The 20084-nt window shown below is 36.0% G+C and overlaps 1 protein-coding gene across 3 annotated transcripts in view; it reads left to right on the forward strand.

Moving 5' to 3' along the window:
• LOC144978483 (uncharacterized) overlaps positions 1-9665 on the forward strand; it is a 92801-nt gene extending 83136 nt beyond the window's left edge. For all 3 annotated transcript variants that reach the window (XM_078924628.1, XM_078924629.1, XM_078924626.1), the window contains 3 exons: positions 5066-5156; positions 6367-6446; positions 6985-9665. In XM_078924628.1, coding sequence (XP_078780754.1) covers positions 5066-5156; positions 6367-6446; positions 6985-7029 — 216 coding nt within the window. In that variant the 3' untranslated portion in view covers positions 7030-9665. The remainder of the gene's footprint in view (positions 1-5065; positions 5157-6366; positions 6447-6984) is intronic.
• Positions 9666-20084: the final 10419 nt, after the last annotated feature.

Below are 20084 nucleotides of genomic sequence, written 5' to 3' on the forward strand. Positions count from 1 at the left end.
CAAAATCGTCATATTTGTTACGACACAATATACATTATTTTCTTACTCAGATTTATTTTGTACATCACAAACTTTGAAGAATAATCTTTGTTTAATTAATGAGAACATAAAATTGTTTTGTAGTAGAGAGATTTTTTGAGTCTAAAAAATCAATTTTTCTGCTCGGTAAGCCTGCCATTTTGGGAAAGTATTGAAACTGGTCGGTAAGGAGAGGGTTAACTTGAGCATTTATTTATATAGCGCAATATCCACTAAACGTGATCAAAGCGCTTTACAAGAAGTCCCTAGCCATGCAAGACAAGGCATGACGCTTGTTAGGCCATAATACAATTTTTGTTCCGACATAGACAACGCTGTTAACGGCTAGTTACTCATTTTGCACCCGAGTGCGGTAAAAGAATGTAAGTAAAGAGCCTTTTTCCAAGGACTCAACTAAGTGCCGCTGAGAGCGGGACTCGAATCCAGGACCTTCCAACCCGAAGGTGAGAGTCATGCCACTAGACAACATAACAGCATGTGAAACACATCAATCTTATGTTATATCGAGATGTATCTACCTGACACTGAAATATCTCATTTCCCTATTACTTTAGATTTCTGATTGGGTGAGATTAAACACTTTTAATGAGAATAGTTTATATTTGTTATCGTATTGATATAATAATTGTAGCAATGGCAATAATCGTAGTAATAAAACGTTCATTGTGACATCAATTTTTCAAGTAGTTAAAGAATAAAACCGTTCATATTTTTTTAAAACAAGGACGCTTAATCATAACTTGTCCATCCTACATTCAAGAACAGAGAAGCACAAACATTCATTCTTTTTATCTGCAATAAAGACTGGAACAACCTGCACCCGACGCTGCAGAATCAGGATGCTTCCAAAAGTTTAAGAGAAATGTTTCTTTCTGTGTGCTAGATTATCAAAGTCAGTGAATATGAAGGTGTTATTTTCTTTGTTTGTTTCTGTTTTGGTTTGTTCTTTTTGTTTATTTGTTTTATTTTTTCTTGTATTCGGGTACTAGTCAATGTTGAGTGATCCGCCATAAAAGAGGGTTACAACATAATGAAGAAGAAGAAGAAGAAGAAGATTATGATGATGATGATGATGATGATGATGATGATGATGACGATGATGATGATGATGATGATGTTGATGAAGAAAAAGAAGAAGAAGATGATGATGATGATGATGATGATGATGGAGGAGGCGGAGGAGGAGGTGGAGTAGAAAAAGAAGAAGAAGAAGAAGAAGAAGAAGATGATGATGATGATGATGATGATGATGATGAAGAAGAAAAAGATGATGATGATGATGATGATGATGATGATGGAGAAGGAGGAGAAGGAGTAGAAGAAGAAGAAGAAGAAGAAGAAGAAGAAGAAGAAGAAGAAGAAAAAGATGATGATGATGATGATGATGATGATGATGATGATGGAGAAGGAGTAGAAGAAGAAGAAAAAGAAGAAGAAGAAGAAGAAGAAGAAGAAAAAGAAGAAGAAGAAGAAGAAGAAGAAGAAGAAGAAGAAGAAGAAGAAGAAGAAGAAGAAAAATAAATTGGGTAAATTGTTAAATATTTGATTTTATAGCCTGAAACAAGAAGCTTGTAATGCTTGTCCCTAAATCGGTACACTAGTAGGCTACTCAGTTTAAATTCTGATTCCACACCCCCCCCCCCCCCCCCCCCCCTCCAAAAAGGAGATTTCTCAATGACTAACGCTAAGAAGAAAATATGTTTTGAAATTTTATTTCAATAACAATAAATAAACAATATTCAAACAAAAATCAAATCCTCAAAAGTGTTGTTTTCCCAACTGCAACATATGGATGCGAAGCATGGACTATCAGCAAAGCAGAGAGCACAAAGATCACAGCTTTTGAAATGGCATGCTACAGAAAAATACTCAGAATATCATGGACTGAAAAACAAACAAACAAAGAAGTCCTGAGAAGGATCGGAATAAAATCACCAATTCTTCTTCAAACTGTAAAGAAATTGAAACTGAACTATTTTGGCCACACGACTCGCCACGAATCATTAGAAAAGCACATTCTGCAGACAAGGGTAGACGGCAAGAGACGAAGAGGTAGACCAACAAGATGCTGGGAACAAGATATATGTGAATGGCTGGGAATGACAGCAACTCAAGCAAGTAGACTGGCGGAAAACCGTAATCTGTTTCGCAAGAAAGTTCGGGAAGCAACGTCCTACACAGGATCAGCTGACTAGATGATGATGAACAATAAAGGGTGAAATCTGTACCCAAAAAAAAAAAAGGATTTTGTCATGATGGCCCTTGTTGTTGTAATGGTCTTGGTGTTGAGGTTCTTATCTTTGTCTGGGTGATTAGAGGTAGGTGATGTGTAGGCGTCCTTTCCAATATCGCCCTATCGCCCTCGCTCCGTGGTCGACGGGGCAACCCAAAACAAATGCTCATGCCAGGCAGATGGGAGTCGTTGGCCTGATGACGTGTCCAGGACAACGTGCAACGTGGCAGACGTTTGTGGGGTGTAGTAGGAATCTACAAGGAGCATTTAGGGATGTATAAGGGCTGAAAAATACGGGGATAAGTTAACTCAGGGCAGAAATAACTTGTCGAATTGAAGGCGGCGAGTTTTTGGGCTCAGAACAGGGTTGGGTGAAACATTTTCGCCCAAGAGGAAAGTGTTCCAGTTTTATTTGTATTTATAAAATATTTTAAAATCATACATTGCGCTCAGCCGCCTCTACCCGATGATAGGTGAGATACGCTGTATAAGTTATAAGAGCTTATTATTATTCTAATTATCATGTTTATTATAATATTAATGCTATCATAATTATTGTTAAAGTTATTATTATCATATTATTATATGTATCAATATTATTATAGCCGCCGAAACCATCCGTCTTCAGACTGCTAACACGAAAGGCATCTATTTACCCATCGTGAATCACAATATAATCAAAAGCACAGAATTAAAGTCACAAATCACACATAACATCTCACAGCACTTGAATTATAACACGTTATAAAACGACCATTATTGAATTGAACTGAATAAATTATTTATTGTCGGTAAAAATACATAGTATGCATACATCCTTAATACATAACAACTACTATTAACAATAACAACAAATATAAAAGTAATAATTTGAAAAATAACGATGTATTTTTGCTTTATAAAATCTGATTTAAAATCAGTATACGCCCTTTAAGGCTTTTCACCGACATAAGAAATTTATTAAAAATACTTTGCACATAAATTAAATTATATCTATATATTATACATAAAAATTGACATGTCTCACTGTTTCGGTGAATATGAACATCAAATATACGGGAACATTAATTTTCCTTCATTAAACGCATGTTTAATGCCTTAAATTTTATTTTTTAGGCGTCTAAACACATTACACTGACAATTGAAATGCAAAACATTACCCGATATGATGGCATTGTTGTTTGGTGGGGAGTTTTCTTCATTCAGTCTGAATTCGACATGTCTCGTGTTGAAGCCATGTTTGAAGGGTTAGCCCGCTTAAACTTACGTACACATTGTATTTTCGGTTAAAACACAAGGCCGTTTATACCGATAACGAAGCAAATAAACTAAATTGATGATTGAAACTTTTTCAGGGGGTTGGGCAACGCCCACTTTTGACCCCTATGTAATTATTGTTAAAACCGAAAAATCTAGGATAGCCCACTTGTCCTTAAAAGCGTCCATTCTAGAATGCTTTCGCAGCTTTGGATTTATTAAATGAACTATTTTTTTTAACGCGCCACTTAACACCACGAGCTTGAGAGTGAGCGTTCCCTCGTGGTAAAAATGACAAATTTGATCAAATCAATGAAAGAATCCATTTATTCCATCCCCTCAAAGTACGATTATTTCATATTTTGTAATCAGTAAGTTGCATTTTTTTATTTTTTTTTTATTTTTTTTTTTTTTTTTTTGCAATGAACTAAAGTTAGCATTCAACAAAAATGAAAGAATACATTTATCCCATCCCCTCAAAGTAAGATTATTAAATATCGTAACCAGTAAGCTGTACAAAGATTTCTTTTGCAACGAATTAAAGTCATATATTCTGATCATTCTGTGCAAACTTGGGATTCCCTATCTAGTTAGATTTGTATGCGTGTGCATCACAAAAATATTATTTCAGCCGGTGAATTCGACGTCTGTTCAACCTATATTTTAGCCATTGAAATGAACGAAAATATTATGCAATCCTTGAATAAAACATTTTATGCGACAGGTGCAAAACGTTTATGTTTTTACAAAGAATTGATGGGGTTTTCCTAGATTTTGTTGGGGTTTTTTTTTACTGTTAATCCTCTTGCTGATTGCACAGCATATACGACTGATATAGTGGAACGCCATATTTCTCAGTTGGAGGCCATTGTTGTCATTTAAAGGGTGGAATGATATAATTTCCTTAAGAACAAAGGATTTCAGTTTTACAATCAATTTAGACTTAAATCTGCATTTCATCATCTGGCATCGTACCACGACATAACACTGGAACGAGGCGACAGGTCACATGTTATTATTACAGTTCATTCCGCTTAATCGGATAATTCACTTAATCTCTACCTTTCCTTAATCCAATTCCCGAAGGTGTGTGTTTAGGCGGAGCAAAATAAATCCCGGTGTTCCGACGAGTTTGATAGTTCGTGGTATGATGGGTTTACAAAGTCTTGCCTATTGATGGTATGTGTTAAAGTAAAATATACACCATTTTTACGCGCAATATCATATCAATCGTACAAATGCACAGAACTATGTGCAAGAAAATTTTGTGATCAGATCAGCAATTACCCATCTGAAGATAGAAAGCTGTGCAAACCCGAGCCAAATTATATACATATATATATATATATATATATATATATATATATATATATATATATATATATATATATATATATATACATATATATATATATATTATTATTATTATTATTATTATTATTATTATTATTATTATTATTATTATTATTATTATTATTATTATTATTATATATCGTGAAACTAACTATTATATTTTTATTTTCACTTCTAATCAAGGGAACTGATTGGAAACAAGTTGTGATGGAAGTAAGCAAGAACAAATTGCTGGCCTCTGTTAATGGTGTGTCGTACCAGACTCTTTTCAATGGTAAGAAATATGTAACGTGTGCGGCTATAGAACACATTGTGTTCTTGAGGCTCGGCGCATAGTTGAGTCCTTGGAAAAGCCTCTTTACTCACATTCTTTCATCGTACTCAGGTGTAAAATGAGTACCTGGCCGTTAACAGCGTTTGTCTCTGTAATATAATAATAATACATGACATTTATAACGCGCATTTTCATCACTGGGTGATGCTCCATGCGCGAAATTAATATCGCCTTTCCGGCGTCATGTCACATCCTACATGTTAAGTGTTGCTGTTAGCCAGGGACCCCGTGGAAAGCGGGGGGGGGGGGGGGGGGGGGGGGGGGGGGGGGGGGGGATGACGCTGACATTTTGATATAAAGTCGAATTGGTGGGGAGCAAATGTTTTTATTACAACAGTGTTAACTCATTTGAGTTTTGGGGTTGTTTTTTTTTTTTTTTGTTATTTATGTTCTGAAGGGTGGAGGGTAAGGGATATTCTGTATTTTTTTTTTAATTATATCTATGTTTCTGGAATGGGTGGGGTGGAGTAATTGGTAAATTGTAATGGATTGCAAATTAAACTATTAATAAAAGAATTGTTATTGTTTTAGTTCAATTGTATTGTTTCTCAAATAGCAAAGCGTTCCCATTGACATAAAAAATTAGGTTTTATATATGAGGTGAGTGTACTTGAAGAGGCGAAGTCATTTGGGCCATTTTGAAAGATGGGGTCATTTAAATCGACGATTTTGAAGGACAAGTTTTTGGCAAATACGAAAATGGGGATTTCAGAGTTACAAACAAATGTATATTCGTATTAGTACCAATTTCAGAACTTCATGAGCATCCATAAGTCATTAAAACTTATCGAAAATTATGAGAGTTGATGCCAGACTACATAATTTAAGGATTGTGAAGTGTTATTGATTTTACGGGGGATAAGTTGTTTATTTTTAACGCTAAATTGAGCGATTACAATTTTTATCTCCTAAAAATTACGAATTTTAAAATTTTCAATTTGGCAGGTCTACTGGTCGGTACCCGCTTAGCATCTCGCTCTGACGAAAATTAAAAAAAAAATAATAGCGCATTTCATGAGTTATTATTTGCAATACCTTTTTTTAGTTCATTAGACAGTGATTGCTCTAGATATATAAAAAATAATTTTTAATTAAAAATTTAACAAAAAACATTAATCGCATGCGATGTAAAATTCTTTTACATTGTCAGGTTCCATCCTTCCAAGCAAGTGTGCTCTCCAAATTGGACGGGGCACTGGCTTTCAACAGTTCAAGGGTTTCATGGATGATGTAAGTCTATTTAGATTATATTTCCTTTTTATTATTTTTTTAATTTTTTCAAACTTGTATTTTCTATCCCTATTATTCAAATAAAGCTATTTGTTCTTTTTTTTATGGATCTTTAGACTATGGTGTTGTTAATATTGATGATGATGATGATGATGATGATGATGATGATGATGATGATGATGATGATGATGATGATGATGATGATGATGTTGATGATGATCACGACGACGACGACGATGATGATGATGATGATGATGATGATGATGATGATGATGATGATAATGATAATGATAATGATGATGATGATTATGTATATCTCAAACAAAACTTTCTAAATGTTATAAAGGAATGAGATGTTTTCATTGTTATTTCTCGAGAAATGACTTTAATATTACCGAGTATAGATAGTAAAAAGATGCCGATGCATGGGACCAACGTATCGAGATAGCTACAATTTTGACTTATATTATAAGCAATTCCAAAGTAAAATAATTTTTGTAAATATTTTTCAATTTATCTTCCTTCACTCTCTTTTCAGATAACAGTCTATCTCTGTCGACCCAAATGGCTGAGTTATAAATAGCACCAGTAGATCATTACCAATAAGAACCATTCACAATGAATCTTGTACGCCCCATCCTGAGTCTCATTTCTTTTGTATTTAACAATCTGTGGTCTCGCCATCGCCAATGATTTTATCAACACAATCACATCTTCATCATTGTACAAAAAAGTCATCCTCTAGCAAACAGTCAAACATTTCTCGAGTAATTGATTATATATTCATGCCTTGTCCGACCAATTCCATTATTTTTCCCCTTATTTAAATTTTACCTCTGCCCCAAAACGAACATGTGTCAAAAATGGCCCCAATCAGTAAGAATCAATAAACGGACCATGTCCAGTATCTATCTCTAACAAGCAAAAGTCAATTGTAAACAGTTAGCCATACTCAAATATTCGTTTTTAATTTTATATTTAAAAATCTGCCCTAGGTTAGCAATGGAAAGCAGTGGACTGGGAGTAGTGAGGTCAGAAATTGTGTGTCAATTTAAGCAGTAAAAGGCGATTTCGAATTCTTTCAACGAAGATATTGATAGTTAATACAATTTGCTGGTATCATGGATTTAGACAACTTGTACATGGAAGATTATTTTATTTAATTTCAATGCTGCTTTTATGACGTAATAATACAGTATGCGCATTAAGTGCCAGTCATCATAGCAGAGAAAAGTAGCGATATATTATGCTTTCACAACGTTCACACCACAAACGTCTAATGTAAAGCGCTATCGAATCACATTCTCTTTATTTTTTAGTTAAAAGATGATTATTTTATCAGTTATTTTAAAAATCATTAGCAATGGTATGCGGTTACGTAAAATGCGCACTAGCTCAGCCCGCAAAAACAACTGTAACATGCAAACAAATCGCAAGTAACTTTTTTTTCGTTTATGGGCAGTTAAAGAGAATTGACTTAGAAGTAGCCTAAATACAATGGCAAATAGTTGATTGACGTCAACTTTATTTTTTCTATTACTGCATTCAATCAGTGTCAGGAATGAGGCCATAAAAAATCGAAATGGTTCACCAAAGATATTATCATTTGATGTCATCTTCAATTTTCTCAACGTCGATTGAGCTTCATTCAGGACGACTTTCAGCAGATTCTAGGAATTTTCCTTTAACTCTTCGTAGATCTGAGCGCTTAAGGCTTGTTGATGTAATGGATAAGGCGCTATATAAAAACCATAGATTATTATTATTATTATTATTATTATTATTATTATTATTATTATTATTATTATTATTATTATGATTATTATTATTATTATTATTATTATTATTATTATTATTATTATTATTATTATTATTATTATTATCATCATCATCATCATCTAAATATGTTTTCTTTTCCATGTCAGTTTAAGTCCTACGAAGAGGAAACAGTTACACAGGGAAAATCCGATTAATAATGGAATTATGGAGAGCAGTTATCTACTTCGAATAATTTTGAAGTCTCAACTACAAAGTAAACTTTCTGCGTTGAGATTCCGAGAAATGAGACACAGATCATGAGTTCACAAAACTTGCTTGATTTATTTCATTGATCCGCCATCATAAACACAAAAACATGGCATTTCTGAGTTCTAGTCTTCTATAAGAAATTGGGAAGACTTTCAGTTTTCTGAAAAGTATGTTATGTTCATAACTAGTGAGTTTTTTTGTTTGTTTTTGTTTGTTTTGTTGTTTTGTTTTGTTTTTTTTTTTTGTTTTTTTTTTGGTGCGGGTTCAGTCACCTCATTACAGAAACTATTGACTGTCATAACATAATCTGATTTATAAGATTGAACAGTCCAAATTGTCAATTCCCTAGCTATAACGAACACTTTTGAAATTGATCAGTAAAGATCGTTATATGGACAGATTCAATTGAAGTCTTTAAAATGAATAAAAACAATAAAGCTTGGATTCTAGATTTTGACCTCGACGCCATGTTACTCAACTCATTTAGAAATTAGATGTATTTTCCTCATCCAGACAAATTGATATCGTTATTTTAATCATGGCTTCCTCTATTTGCATTTTGATGGTTATAGTGATTATTCATTATAATATGCCAATGTGCTTGTGTAGGTACAAAGTTAATCTCTAAAAGATTAGTATCAACAAAATGAAATCTATCACTTATCTAAAATGATATTTTAAGCAATTGAATTACGATATTTTTTCCTCACAATGCATTCAATTTTCTATTAATCAAATCTTTCAAAATTGAATTTCATTCATTTTGTTTTAGTCATTGACGTAGTATTTAAACCAAGGCGCACACAATAGATCCACGCCGGCTTAAACCAATAGTCTACATTTTATACCACGGTGTCAGTAAATTTGTGTTTTATCCACATTGTTCACTAAACAACTGCTAATAAAGTCTGTATTTTGTACAATTTATGCCACCATAAAATGGTTTTCAATTAAGTAGAATATTGCTATTCTTTTTTTTTTTTTTTTGTGTGTTTTTGTTGAATGTTTTGTTGGACATTTCCGGTTTTTAAAAGCTATTAAAATGTTTCAGAAGAGTGTTTATCAAACACATTGTACATGACAGTTAATGAACATTCGTACATTGTGGTGTAGCTGCATTTGCTTGTGTATTCTCTGATGTTTAAAATTTATTTTCCTTTTATATGCATCTATAATTGTGTTTAATTTAAGTTATTTTCTGTTGAAATGAAAATAGATAAACAAATAAAAAATAAAATGATAAAAAAATAAAAGTAATAAAATGAAATCTCTGTGTCCATCCCCAAAGGGATTTTTATTCTTTATTCCTATGGAAGACTAGAACAACCCAGGCGTCTGGTACCAGGCGTTAATTTATTTATTTATTTATTTATTTTTGTGTTTCTTGTTGGGTTTTTTTTTTTATTATTTTGTATTTCTTTTGTTTGTGTGCTTGTTGTTGGTATCTTACCTGCCATCGTGAAGAGAGCTTGATCTTACCAGCAGTATATAGCCGAATTAGTCAACGTCCTAACAGCGTCAAGTTCTATGCAAAAGCCTAATCGGGGACTAGAAAAAACTCATAGGATTCGAGTTTTTTAGTCACTTGCTCCGCTGAGGCTTCGAAGCGTTCGCTTAAAAAAATTACTCGAACACTCATTAGATTTCTGCTTCTGCCAGTGTGGTGATCGATCAACTTTGCAGCGATTATATTTTGAGAAAAGCTTGTAGATGGCATACGAATAACACGATCATAACAACATGTGACAGGATTTCACACATAATATTAATTCGCTGATCAAATGGGTGTTCCATTACATCGTTTACAGTGATTGTTGCAAATAAATCTGCTAAGTTTCCCCCACATACAGAGAGTTTATCAAACATCATATCAAGCAGGTGTTCAAAGCGCATAATATCACGTTAACTCACTCAATCATAGAGATTTTTGCTACTTTTCAAGATTGGAAAAAATGTATTAAAAATGAGATGTGCGTAGATAGTTTTATTCAACTACCTGTAACATGTAAAAATTAAGAACAATAGCTTTGATACTACGCCTATAATTTGTCTCATAAAAATGTAATAAATAGGCATGGGGTAAAAGTAACCCTGGTAAACTATGGATATAGTCGGTGTTAGGGTTGAGTGAGTGAACCATTATTAATTCTTTCTAAACCGAAATGTGGTCTTGATCTGCTCTGCTAAACGACATGTGTGGTTGTTTCTTTATTAAATATGTAAAAATTCACCTTTGTAACAAACCTTGACCCAGATACTTCTGGACGAGTTTTCGAAGTGAATCATCTTTCATTACTTCAAATCATTTCTTATAAAAACGCCTCTTTTCATATTTCAGAGATCATCTATGATTTATGTAGGTACATACAATCATTTCTTATTAAAACGCCTCTTTTCATATTTCAAAAATCATCTATGATTTATGTACATACAATCATTTCTTATTAAAACGCCTCTTTTCATATTTCAAAAATCATCTATGATTTATGTACATACAATCATTTCTTATTAAAACGCCTCTTTTCATATTTCAAAGATTATCCATGATTTATATACATACAATCAGTTCTTATTAAAACGCCTCTTTTCATATTTCAAAGATTATCCATGATTTATGTACATACAATCATTACTTATTAAAACGCCTCTTTTCATACGCAAAGATTATCTATGATTTATGTAGATTTTGCGCGATTTTATTAATAATCTTAATATCAAATCAATTAAACAATGAGAGGAGTTCTTGAAAAAGATTTTTCAACTTCGAATGTTCATCGTCACACTAGATATTACTCATTCGGGAAAAGTACAAGAAAAATAAGATGGTAATTTTAATTGTTAAAAGTTCATTCAATGTTTTTCACTTTTGAAAGGTAGATTATTTTTAAAAACACGTCAAGTATAAAGCAGTTACTGCAATTTAAAAATTATTATTGTCTTGGCTTCCGATCCGTGAAAGTTTGTTTATTTTGTTACCGGCTCACCAGTGCAAAAGTTTGAGAACCACTGTATTATCTCACTCAACCCTAACAACGACTATATCCGTAGTTTACCCGGGTTACTTTTACCCCATGCCTATTTCTTTCATTTTTATGAGACAAATTATAGGCGCAGAATCAAAGCTAATGTGTTTAGTTTTTGCATGTTAATGATAGTTGAATAAAACTGTCTATGTACATGATCATTTTTAATTATTATTCTTCCAAATTTGAAAAGTAGCAAAAATCTCTAAGATTGAGTGACTTAATTGATGTTTCTGCATAATGGTCACATAGATGCCTGTTTTCTATCTATCCGCCATTATAATCAGCTAACTCCCCCAATCATTAATATGTAATGTGTGTGTGTGTATATATATATATATATATTATATATATATATATATATATATATTATATATATATATATATAAGGTCATTCACGGTTTTTGTTTGGTTGTTGTTTTGTTTTGTTTTTTTGCCGATACAATTGTTTCTATGTCCTCCATTTCGTCAGTCGGCAATTATCCGTAGTGTGCTTTTTCTTTTAGTTGAGTTCGATGTTGTTGTTTTTTCGTCCTTACTTCCGCCAAGTATGTCATTGGTTGGGCGGTGATTAGTGTTGTTATGTCGTGACATGTTGTAGTGGGTTCTCGTTGTTTGTGTGTATGTGTGTGTGTGTGTGTGTGTGTACATAAATAAAATATTTGAATTCACATTAAATTCACCTACAGTTCTGTTTCATTCCCATTGGGCAATCTACAGGAAGTGTAATCGATATTGTCGTTACTATTATTTATGATAGACATAAAACCGATCTGTAGGAGTAAATAATTAATACAAATATCTAATTAATGTAAATTTACCGCTCCTTTAATATTGAAATCTAGCAGCACATTTTCTTCTTTTTCTTTTCTTTTTTTTTTTTCCTTTTTTATTCATCACTTCTTTTGTTGGCCCTTTTCCTTTCCCTGTGTTGTCTTTGTTTTGAAAGTCGATAATATTCATTTTCATTGAAAGTATTTCTATTAAAACAATGAGACCATAACTGCTATATTTGGGTTATCTGACCCGAAAATAAGTAGGCTACACGTCGGTATTTGACATCGTTAATATATTTTATCTCTAAACTAGTCGCTCTGTAGATATAATATCTTTTTTAAAGGGATAATTTAACAATTAAAGTAACAGTGGACTATGCTTCGTAGTCTGGAAAAACCCATAATATTTTAAAATTTGGCCAGAAACTCTTCCTTTAAATATCGATCGATTTAAATGACCCTCATCTTTGAAAAAAAATTCTCAAACCTGGGACTTCACAAAGTCCCAGGATTAAAAGTTTTTGCGAATATGAGGGTCATTTAAATCGATCGATATTTGAAGGAGGAGTTTTCTGGCCAAATTTTAAAATATGGGTTTTTTTCCAGATTACGGCAGCATGGGTTGAGTAACTTATGTTTTTGTTTGTTTGTTATTGTTAATTTCTGGGTAATGAGTCTAATATCACTTTGCACACTACGTCAATATGCGGTTTTAAAAAAAATAACAATAAGTATTGAATTCTAAGCTTCAATTCATTAGACGTAGACAAATTCTGTGGACGTTTCGGGTTTCCCCTTTGTCAACAAATCACGATGAATATAACATTGAGGATGAGATATAGTGTGAGAATAACGTAGTTAAGGTGAATAAACAAAAACAATGATTATTTCATTATTCGGTCAAGAACTCTTTGTGTACAGTGCATAGCATTGATACAGTGTCATCAATCGGTCAAATATATATATCGATTCTAATCTGACTTGTATTATAATGGAGACAAAGAGAGAAGGGGATGGGATGTTATAATGTATTGTTCACACCCCCACACCTGTCACGAGCAAAATGCATAAATCCCAACACCTGCTGGAATTATCACATTTTCCGCATCCGTTTACATTTTTCTTGACTCATGGCCTTTTATTATTGGGGGGGGGGGGGGGGGGGGGTGTTGTTGTTGTCATGTTTAGTTGTGTTTTGTTTTGTTGGGTTTCTTTTTTTTTATTTTGCCTGTTTTGGGGGGGGGGGGTTTGTTGTTTTTTTTTTTGTTTTTTTTTTTTTTGTTTATTTAGAGGGGAATGTTTTTCTTTTCTTTATTTCTCTTTCTTTCCTTTTTTTGTTTTGGAGTATTTTTTTTTCTTTAATTTTAGTTGCGGTTTATATTTATTTATTGTTTTGTTGTTGTTGTTGTTTTGCTTTGTGTTGTTTTTCTTTTGTTTTGTTGTTGTTGTTTTGTTGTAGTTATTGTTTTTGTTGTTTTTTGCTACCCAGGTCATGGTTTGTTTTGTTTTTTGTTTTTTCTATCTCTTTTTTAAAATTATTATTTTGTTGTTGTTCCTTTGGGAAGGGGGTTTGGTCTATTTTTTCCCTTTCTCTTTATGTATTTATTTCTTTTTCTTTTTGTTCTCGCTCGGATATTTCTTGTTTTTGTTTTTGTTTTTTTCAGCCATCTCTTTCACAAAATCATCAAACAATATAGCCTTCAGACCTGCCTAGTATTACGAAAAATTCGTAGAAATACGATTTTTTCTTTTGGCTCTAGTTACAGAACTGCATTCGCCTCATTGACGAGATGGAAGTCGGTTTGGACGAATTCAATCCCTCGTGGGGGCGGGGACCTACACTCCTCTAAGCTTAGTGAGAAGTTGCCAGGCTTTGATACTAGTAAGAGGAGACACTGGGTAGCTGCGAATCGGCTTCGGTCGAGGAGCTGCTTAACGGCAAGTGCGTTACATCGGTGGGGTCTAACTTCCTGTCCAATATGTCCACGCTGTGGGCAAAAACCCGAGACGGCAGAGCATCTAGTCGAAAGGTGTGTTGTGACGATGCTACCAGGCAGGTTTGCGACGGTGCACGAATGCGGACCGGACTTTGCTAATTGGGTCGATCGTCATAACATAATAGTGTGAACCATAAGAGGCTGCTGCCTCATTGACTCAATAAATCTTGTTGAGAAGGAAAGTTTAATTCCATAGATCCCATACTCAGGACCTTGGACCGTTTTTGGATCATGCTGAGGGCAAATTGTTTCATTTCTAAATCCAATTAAAGTTTGTTTTTTGTTTTTTTTTCTTTTTTTTTCTCTTGGAAATTCCGAATTTTTGACATTTTAAGTAGGCAGCTCTGATATAGGACCTCTTTTTTTTTGACTGGTTATTTTCTGCCTATTTTTTTTTTTTCCTCATTTCTCAACCAAATGTCTTGATATTTGGTGTGGATGTTGACTGACTGTTAGATACTAGATACTTACAGCTATGTGGTCTAGGGGTATGGCACTCGCCTTCGGATCAGAAAATAAAAAAGTAAAACATTCATATAGGGTACTATCCACTAAACGTGCTCAAAGCGTTTTACAAAGGGTCCCTGGTCAACAGCAACACGTAACATGTAGAACGAGACATGTCGCCTGTTTGGCGATTATACTTTTTTTTTCAGACAGAGACAACGCTGTTAACGGCCAGGTACTCATTTAACACCTGAGTACGGTGAGCGAATGTGAGTAAAGAGCCTTTTCCAATGACTCAACTATGCGCCGAGAAAGGCTCGAACCCAGGACCTTTCGATCTGAAAGAGAGTGTCATACCACAAGACCACATAGCTGCTGCACAAAATACAGGATTGGAGTTCCGCTCTGAGCTGCCAATTGTTGAGTGCAAGGTAAAGGCGCAATCTTTACTTATTCTTTCGGCGTACTCATTTGTAAAATTAATGAATACCTCGCCGTTAACGGCTTTGACTCTGTCGGAAAAAAATTGTAATATATTAATTGCCTAATTGGCGTACCGTCCTACGTGTAAAGTTTTGCTGATGGCTAGGGACCCCTTTATAAGGCTTTGGGTACGTTGAGTGGATAATGCATTATACAAATGCTCTAGGTTTGTGGAGTTTTGCAAAAAAAAAAAAGTTTGATCAAAGCCTTTGTAATTAGTCATAATTTTGATTATTTTATCTTTTTTTTTTTCTTCTTATTTTTACTTTTTTCTTTTTCTCTTTTTTTTATTATTTATTTTTATTTGTTGATCAATTACAGATGCTAGAGAAAAATGTATTGTTAAAATTGACAGACATTTGTCTTAAAACAGAGATGCCTATTGGTTGAGAAAATTATGAGTAAAAATCCAATATGGCGGCGTTTTCATGGCAACCTGAGGTAACTAACCAAAAACAATTATTATATTTCAATTTAGCCGGCAAACAAATTCATCCTGTAAATGAAAAAGAATTCTGAAAACAAAAAGGAACGTTTTGACCCCACGCAATTTGAAACTTACACACAAATGATTGAACAAAAATTAATGTTCTATCAGGTGGTCAATTTTATTTCGTTTGGTCTCACAGTTGTGTATAGCGATTTTAACAAATAATCTTCTAGATAACAACTTCTGGGTGGGGTTCCAGACCTCCCATAGTGGGCAGGGGGGGGTTACATACTGTGTCTTATATCTGTTTTCCAACATGCTTTCTGTCTTTGTCTTGGAATGAGATTACTTGGTTTTGCCCTGGCCCTGGCCGGAGTCCTAGCTGGGAGGGAAACAGTCAAAAGCATAGTTATTGTTTTGGGAGATGATATATTTTTTTTTCCTTGTAAATCATCTCTCTTTTATGTATTATTATACTTGTTATTTTGAATGTAAAATGTAAGCATTTGAGTGTATTCCTCTTTGTTAGATTTTATGCGTGTGTCCGGATGAGACTTATAGGTGATCTCAGACTCAGTACATTGGAATCTAAATCTGATCCCTATTTATTCCCAGTTTCCCTATGTCTTGCTTTTTCTTGGGTGCTTTAATTGTAATTCTAGAACTTTTTACTATCCCATTTTCTTCCTTTTTACTGGCGCTGATATAACCTAAACGTGTTGCAAGCGCCGTAAAACCCTTAAAAACAACAAAAACATTCTAGATAACAACTGCAATATCCGTTATATAAATCAAAATTCAAATTAAGGGATTACCATCTAAACACCTGATTGGAAACTGGAAAGCCCGTTGACTGATGCAGGTGTTGATAAACTCAAAGTTTCATATACACGATTATCATCACGTAGGCATCTTATTAATCTTACTTAATACTAGCACAAACTGACAAAACATGATTTTGTTTGGTTGGTTTGTTGTTTTTGTTTTGTTTTTGTTTTTTTTTTTGTTTTTTTTGTTTTTTTGTTTTTGTTGATTGGTTGATATGTAGGGGGGGGGGGAGAGATTTTTTTTTATTTGGCTTTTTTGTTGTTGGCTTTGTGTTGTTTTTGTTCATTCTTGTTTTTGATTTTGGTTTGTTTGTTTGCTTGGTTTTTTTTTTTTTTGGTTTTTTTTTTGGTTTTTTTTTTTTTTTTGTTTTTGTTATTTTTTTTTTTGCTTCTACGTTTGTTTGTTTGTTTGTTTGTTTGTTTGTTTGTTTTAATTTTCTTTTCTTTTTTTTTTTTTAATTGTTTTTTTTAATGGGGCAGGAGTGTTGCTTTGTTTTGATTTGATTTGATTTTTTTATTTTGTTTATTTTGTTTTGTATTTTTCTTATATTTTATTTCTTGGTTTTGTTTTTGTTTTTTGTTGTTGTTGTTATTGACGTTGTTTTGTGCTTTTTATTAGAGACGTTATGAATATAAGCTAGAGAATGTTTGCCTTACATGTCGATCGATTTGAATGACCCCAGAGAGTTTAGAAGCTAACGCTTAGAGAGCTCTCTCTTCCCTCCCGCTCTCCATGACAACAATGCATTTCATTGCGTATCAGCCGAAAAATTGTGTGTCACGAAATAGGCGCGGATCACTGAATGTGTGTTTCGTCTGCTAGAGATCGGCTGCTCTTTTTCTTTACTATCGGCTCAGGCTTTATGTGCAAAATCGTACAGATTAGTTTGATTCTCTAGATCAGGTTACGATAACTTTTGTAAGATTCTAAAATAAATTACTTATAATAATAATGATGTGTGTGTGTGAGACACACACACACACACACACACACACACACACACAGAGAGAGAGAGAGAGAGAGAGAGAGAGAGAGAGAGAGAGAGAGAGAGAGAGAGAGCAGCAGCTTCTTATGGTTCACACTATTATGTTATGACGATCGACCCAATCAGCAAAGTCCGGTCCGCATTCGTGCACCGTCGCGAACCCGCCTGGTAGCATCGTCACAACACACCTTTCGACTAGATGCTCTGCCGTTTCGGGTTCTTGCCCACAGCGTGGACATAAAGGACAGGAAGTTAGACCCCACTGATGTAACGCACCGGCCGTTAGGCAGCTCCTCGACCGAAGCCGATTCGCAGCTACCCAGTGTCTCCTCTTACTGGTATCAAAGCCGGCCCCCATCGGTTTAATAGAACACGCTCCAACAGTTTGTAAAGACAGCTCAGCAGCGATATGGGTCTGTAACTGTCTGCCTCCTTCGCCGGCTTCCCTGGCTTCAGGATGGCAACTATCTTCGCATGCTTCCACACTTGTGGAAGCTTTCCGTTTGCAAGGATGTCAGACATTGCCTCTGCTAGCCAGGCCCGTGCCCTGGGGCCCAGATGCGTCACCATATCGGGATATACACCATCTATCCCAGCTGCTTTGCCGTTCTTCACTTCGCTAATGGCTGCACCCACTTCTCGGGGACTGAACGGGGCCGTCCAGTCCGACTCCTCCGCAGGTAGCGAGTCCAAAATCGTACGGTACGCCTTGCGGACACCGCGCTCAAAAGCCTTATTAGGGACCCGCTTGCTACGGTTCTTAATATTCTTGGCAATTGTGTCTGCCTCGCATTCCGGTGCAGCCTTCGCGAAATTCCGATCTGGGTCCAATTTCTTTATCAAACGCCAAGCGTGGCGGCTGGAGTGTGTAAAGTCGAGACTTTCCACGGTCTCCTGCCACCGTTGCTTCCTTCCCTCTGCCAGAGACTGGAGTAGTCTATCGGCTGTGTCCTGGGACTGGGTCTGCTGGTACTCTCGGTACAGCTCTTCCGACTCTGCTGTCCAGCAAGGGGTGTAGAATTTCCGTTTGCCCCGTGGAATAGAGCGTTGAGCGCTCTTAACCAGTAGCCTACTAAATCTGGTTATATTCTTGGACTTGGGAGGAATGGCAGGGCAGACCTGCTCGATATAGGAACTGAATTCCTCCCAGTCAGCCTTCCTGAAATTCCATCTGCAAAGTGGGAGAGACTGCACCCTCGGTATTGTCACCCCAGCTGTGACAAGAACCGGCCTGTGCTGGCTATGCGGAAAGTCCCCGAGGACTGTCCGCTTCACCTGCAACGGTTCACCGTTCGCGCCTTTCGTTACGAGGGTGAGGTCTGGAGTATACTCCTTCTTATGGCGGGTACCCCGGAAGGTACCCTTGGCTGTAGGATCGTACACTAGGTGTAGATCATTACAGTCCATCCATGAGCGGAGTTGTCTTCCTGCCTCATTGCAGTCTCGGTAGCCCCATTCGTGATGGTGGCTATTAAAGTCTCCCAGACAGATGGAAGGATGGCTGACCACCGGTACCGGTGGTGTAGTCCAAGTCGCTCTAGGTGGTTTGTATATATTATGCAAACACAGTCCACCTACTTCCACGGAAATTCGGTTCACCCCATTGCTGTCCGTTACGCTCTCAATGACCCTTACCTTCGATGGCTCTTTAGCGTAAACGCTAACCCCTCCTTTGAGCCTCGAGGTGTCCTCGCGTTGGACCATCGTATAGCCTGGGATCTGGAATCGGGAAGATTGCGCGCCTGAATAAAGGTGGGTCTCCTGTAAAAGGAGGATATCAACGCAATGAACGGCCAATAGCTTTGATAAAAGCTCATTTTTTGCCATACTCTGGCTCTCGACGTTCAGGGACAATATACGCGTCAGCTCGCCATCCCCGCCGTCGCATTTTCCGATCGGCAGGCCGCGAATCGATTGATGCATGGGACGTTTGCTTTTTTCTCGGACGTGCCGACGACCCTGGCGACACGAACGCGGTATTATTTGGCTAGGCGGCAGACCGCTTCGCCATTGACGGGACTGATTGGGACTCGACATAAGGACAATAGTGTGGCGCCCGGGATAGGGCTGCTATTCGGGCACCGGGTTTGGATCAAATTTAGTCACACACCGGGGCGAGCAGCTCATGTGGCTCGTTGGCTCGATACCCGGGATGGTCTCGTGACGGTCGACCGGGATTTACACCTTTGCCCTCCCGTGTGCCTCAAGCCCCCTCACCAACTGCAAGGTAAAGATCCACGAGGGGGGAGAGAGAGAGAGAGAGAGAGAGAGAGAGAGAGAGAGAGAGAGAGAAGGCGTGTGGGAGGGGGTGAGGGGGGGGGGATAAACTTTGACAAAAAATAAATTTAACTCAACTTTACAGCGAAAATCATGATTTATTTTAAACAAACTTAATAGAAACAAACGACCTTTGTATTTTCAACAAAGCCATAACTCTCTCTCTCTCTCTCTCTCTCTCTCTCTCTCTCTCTCTCTCTCTCTCTCTCTCTCTTTCTCTCTCTCTTTTTCGCTCTTCTCTCTCTCTCTCTTCTCTCTCTCTCTCTCTCTCTCTCTCTCTCTCTCTCTCTCTCTCTCTCTCTCTCTCTCTCTCTCTTTCGCTCTTCTCTCTCTCTTCTCTCTCTCTCTCTCCCCTCTCTCTCTC

This window comes from Berghia stephanieae, chromosome 8, assembly GCF_034508935.2.
Source record: "Berghia stephanieae isolate SIO BIC M18660-M18661 chromosome 8, UCSD_Bste_1.3, whole genome shotgun sequence".
NCBI lineage: Eukaryota > Metazoa > Mollusca > Gastropoda > Nudibranchia > Aeolidiidae > Berghia > Berghia stephanieae.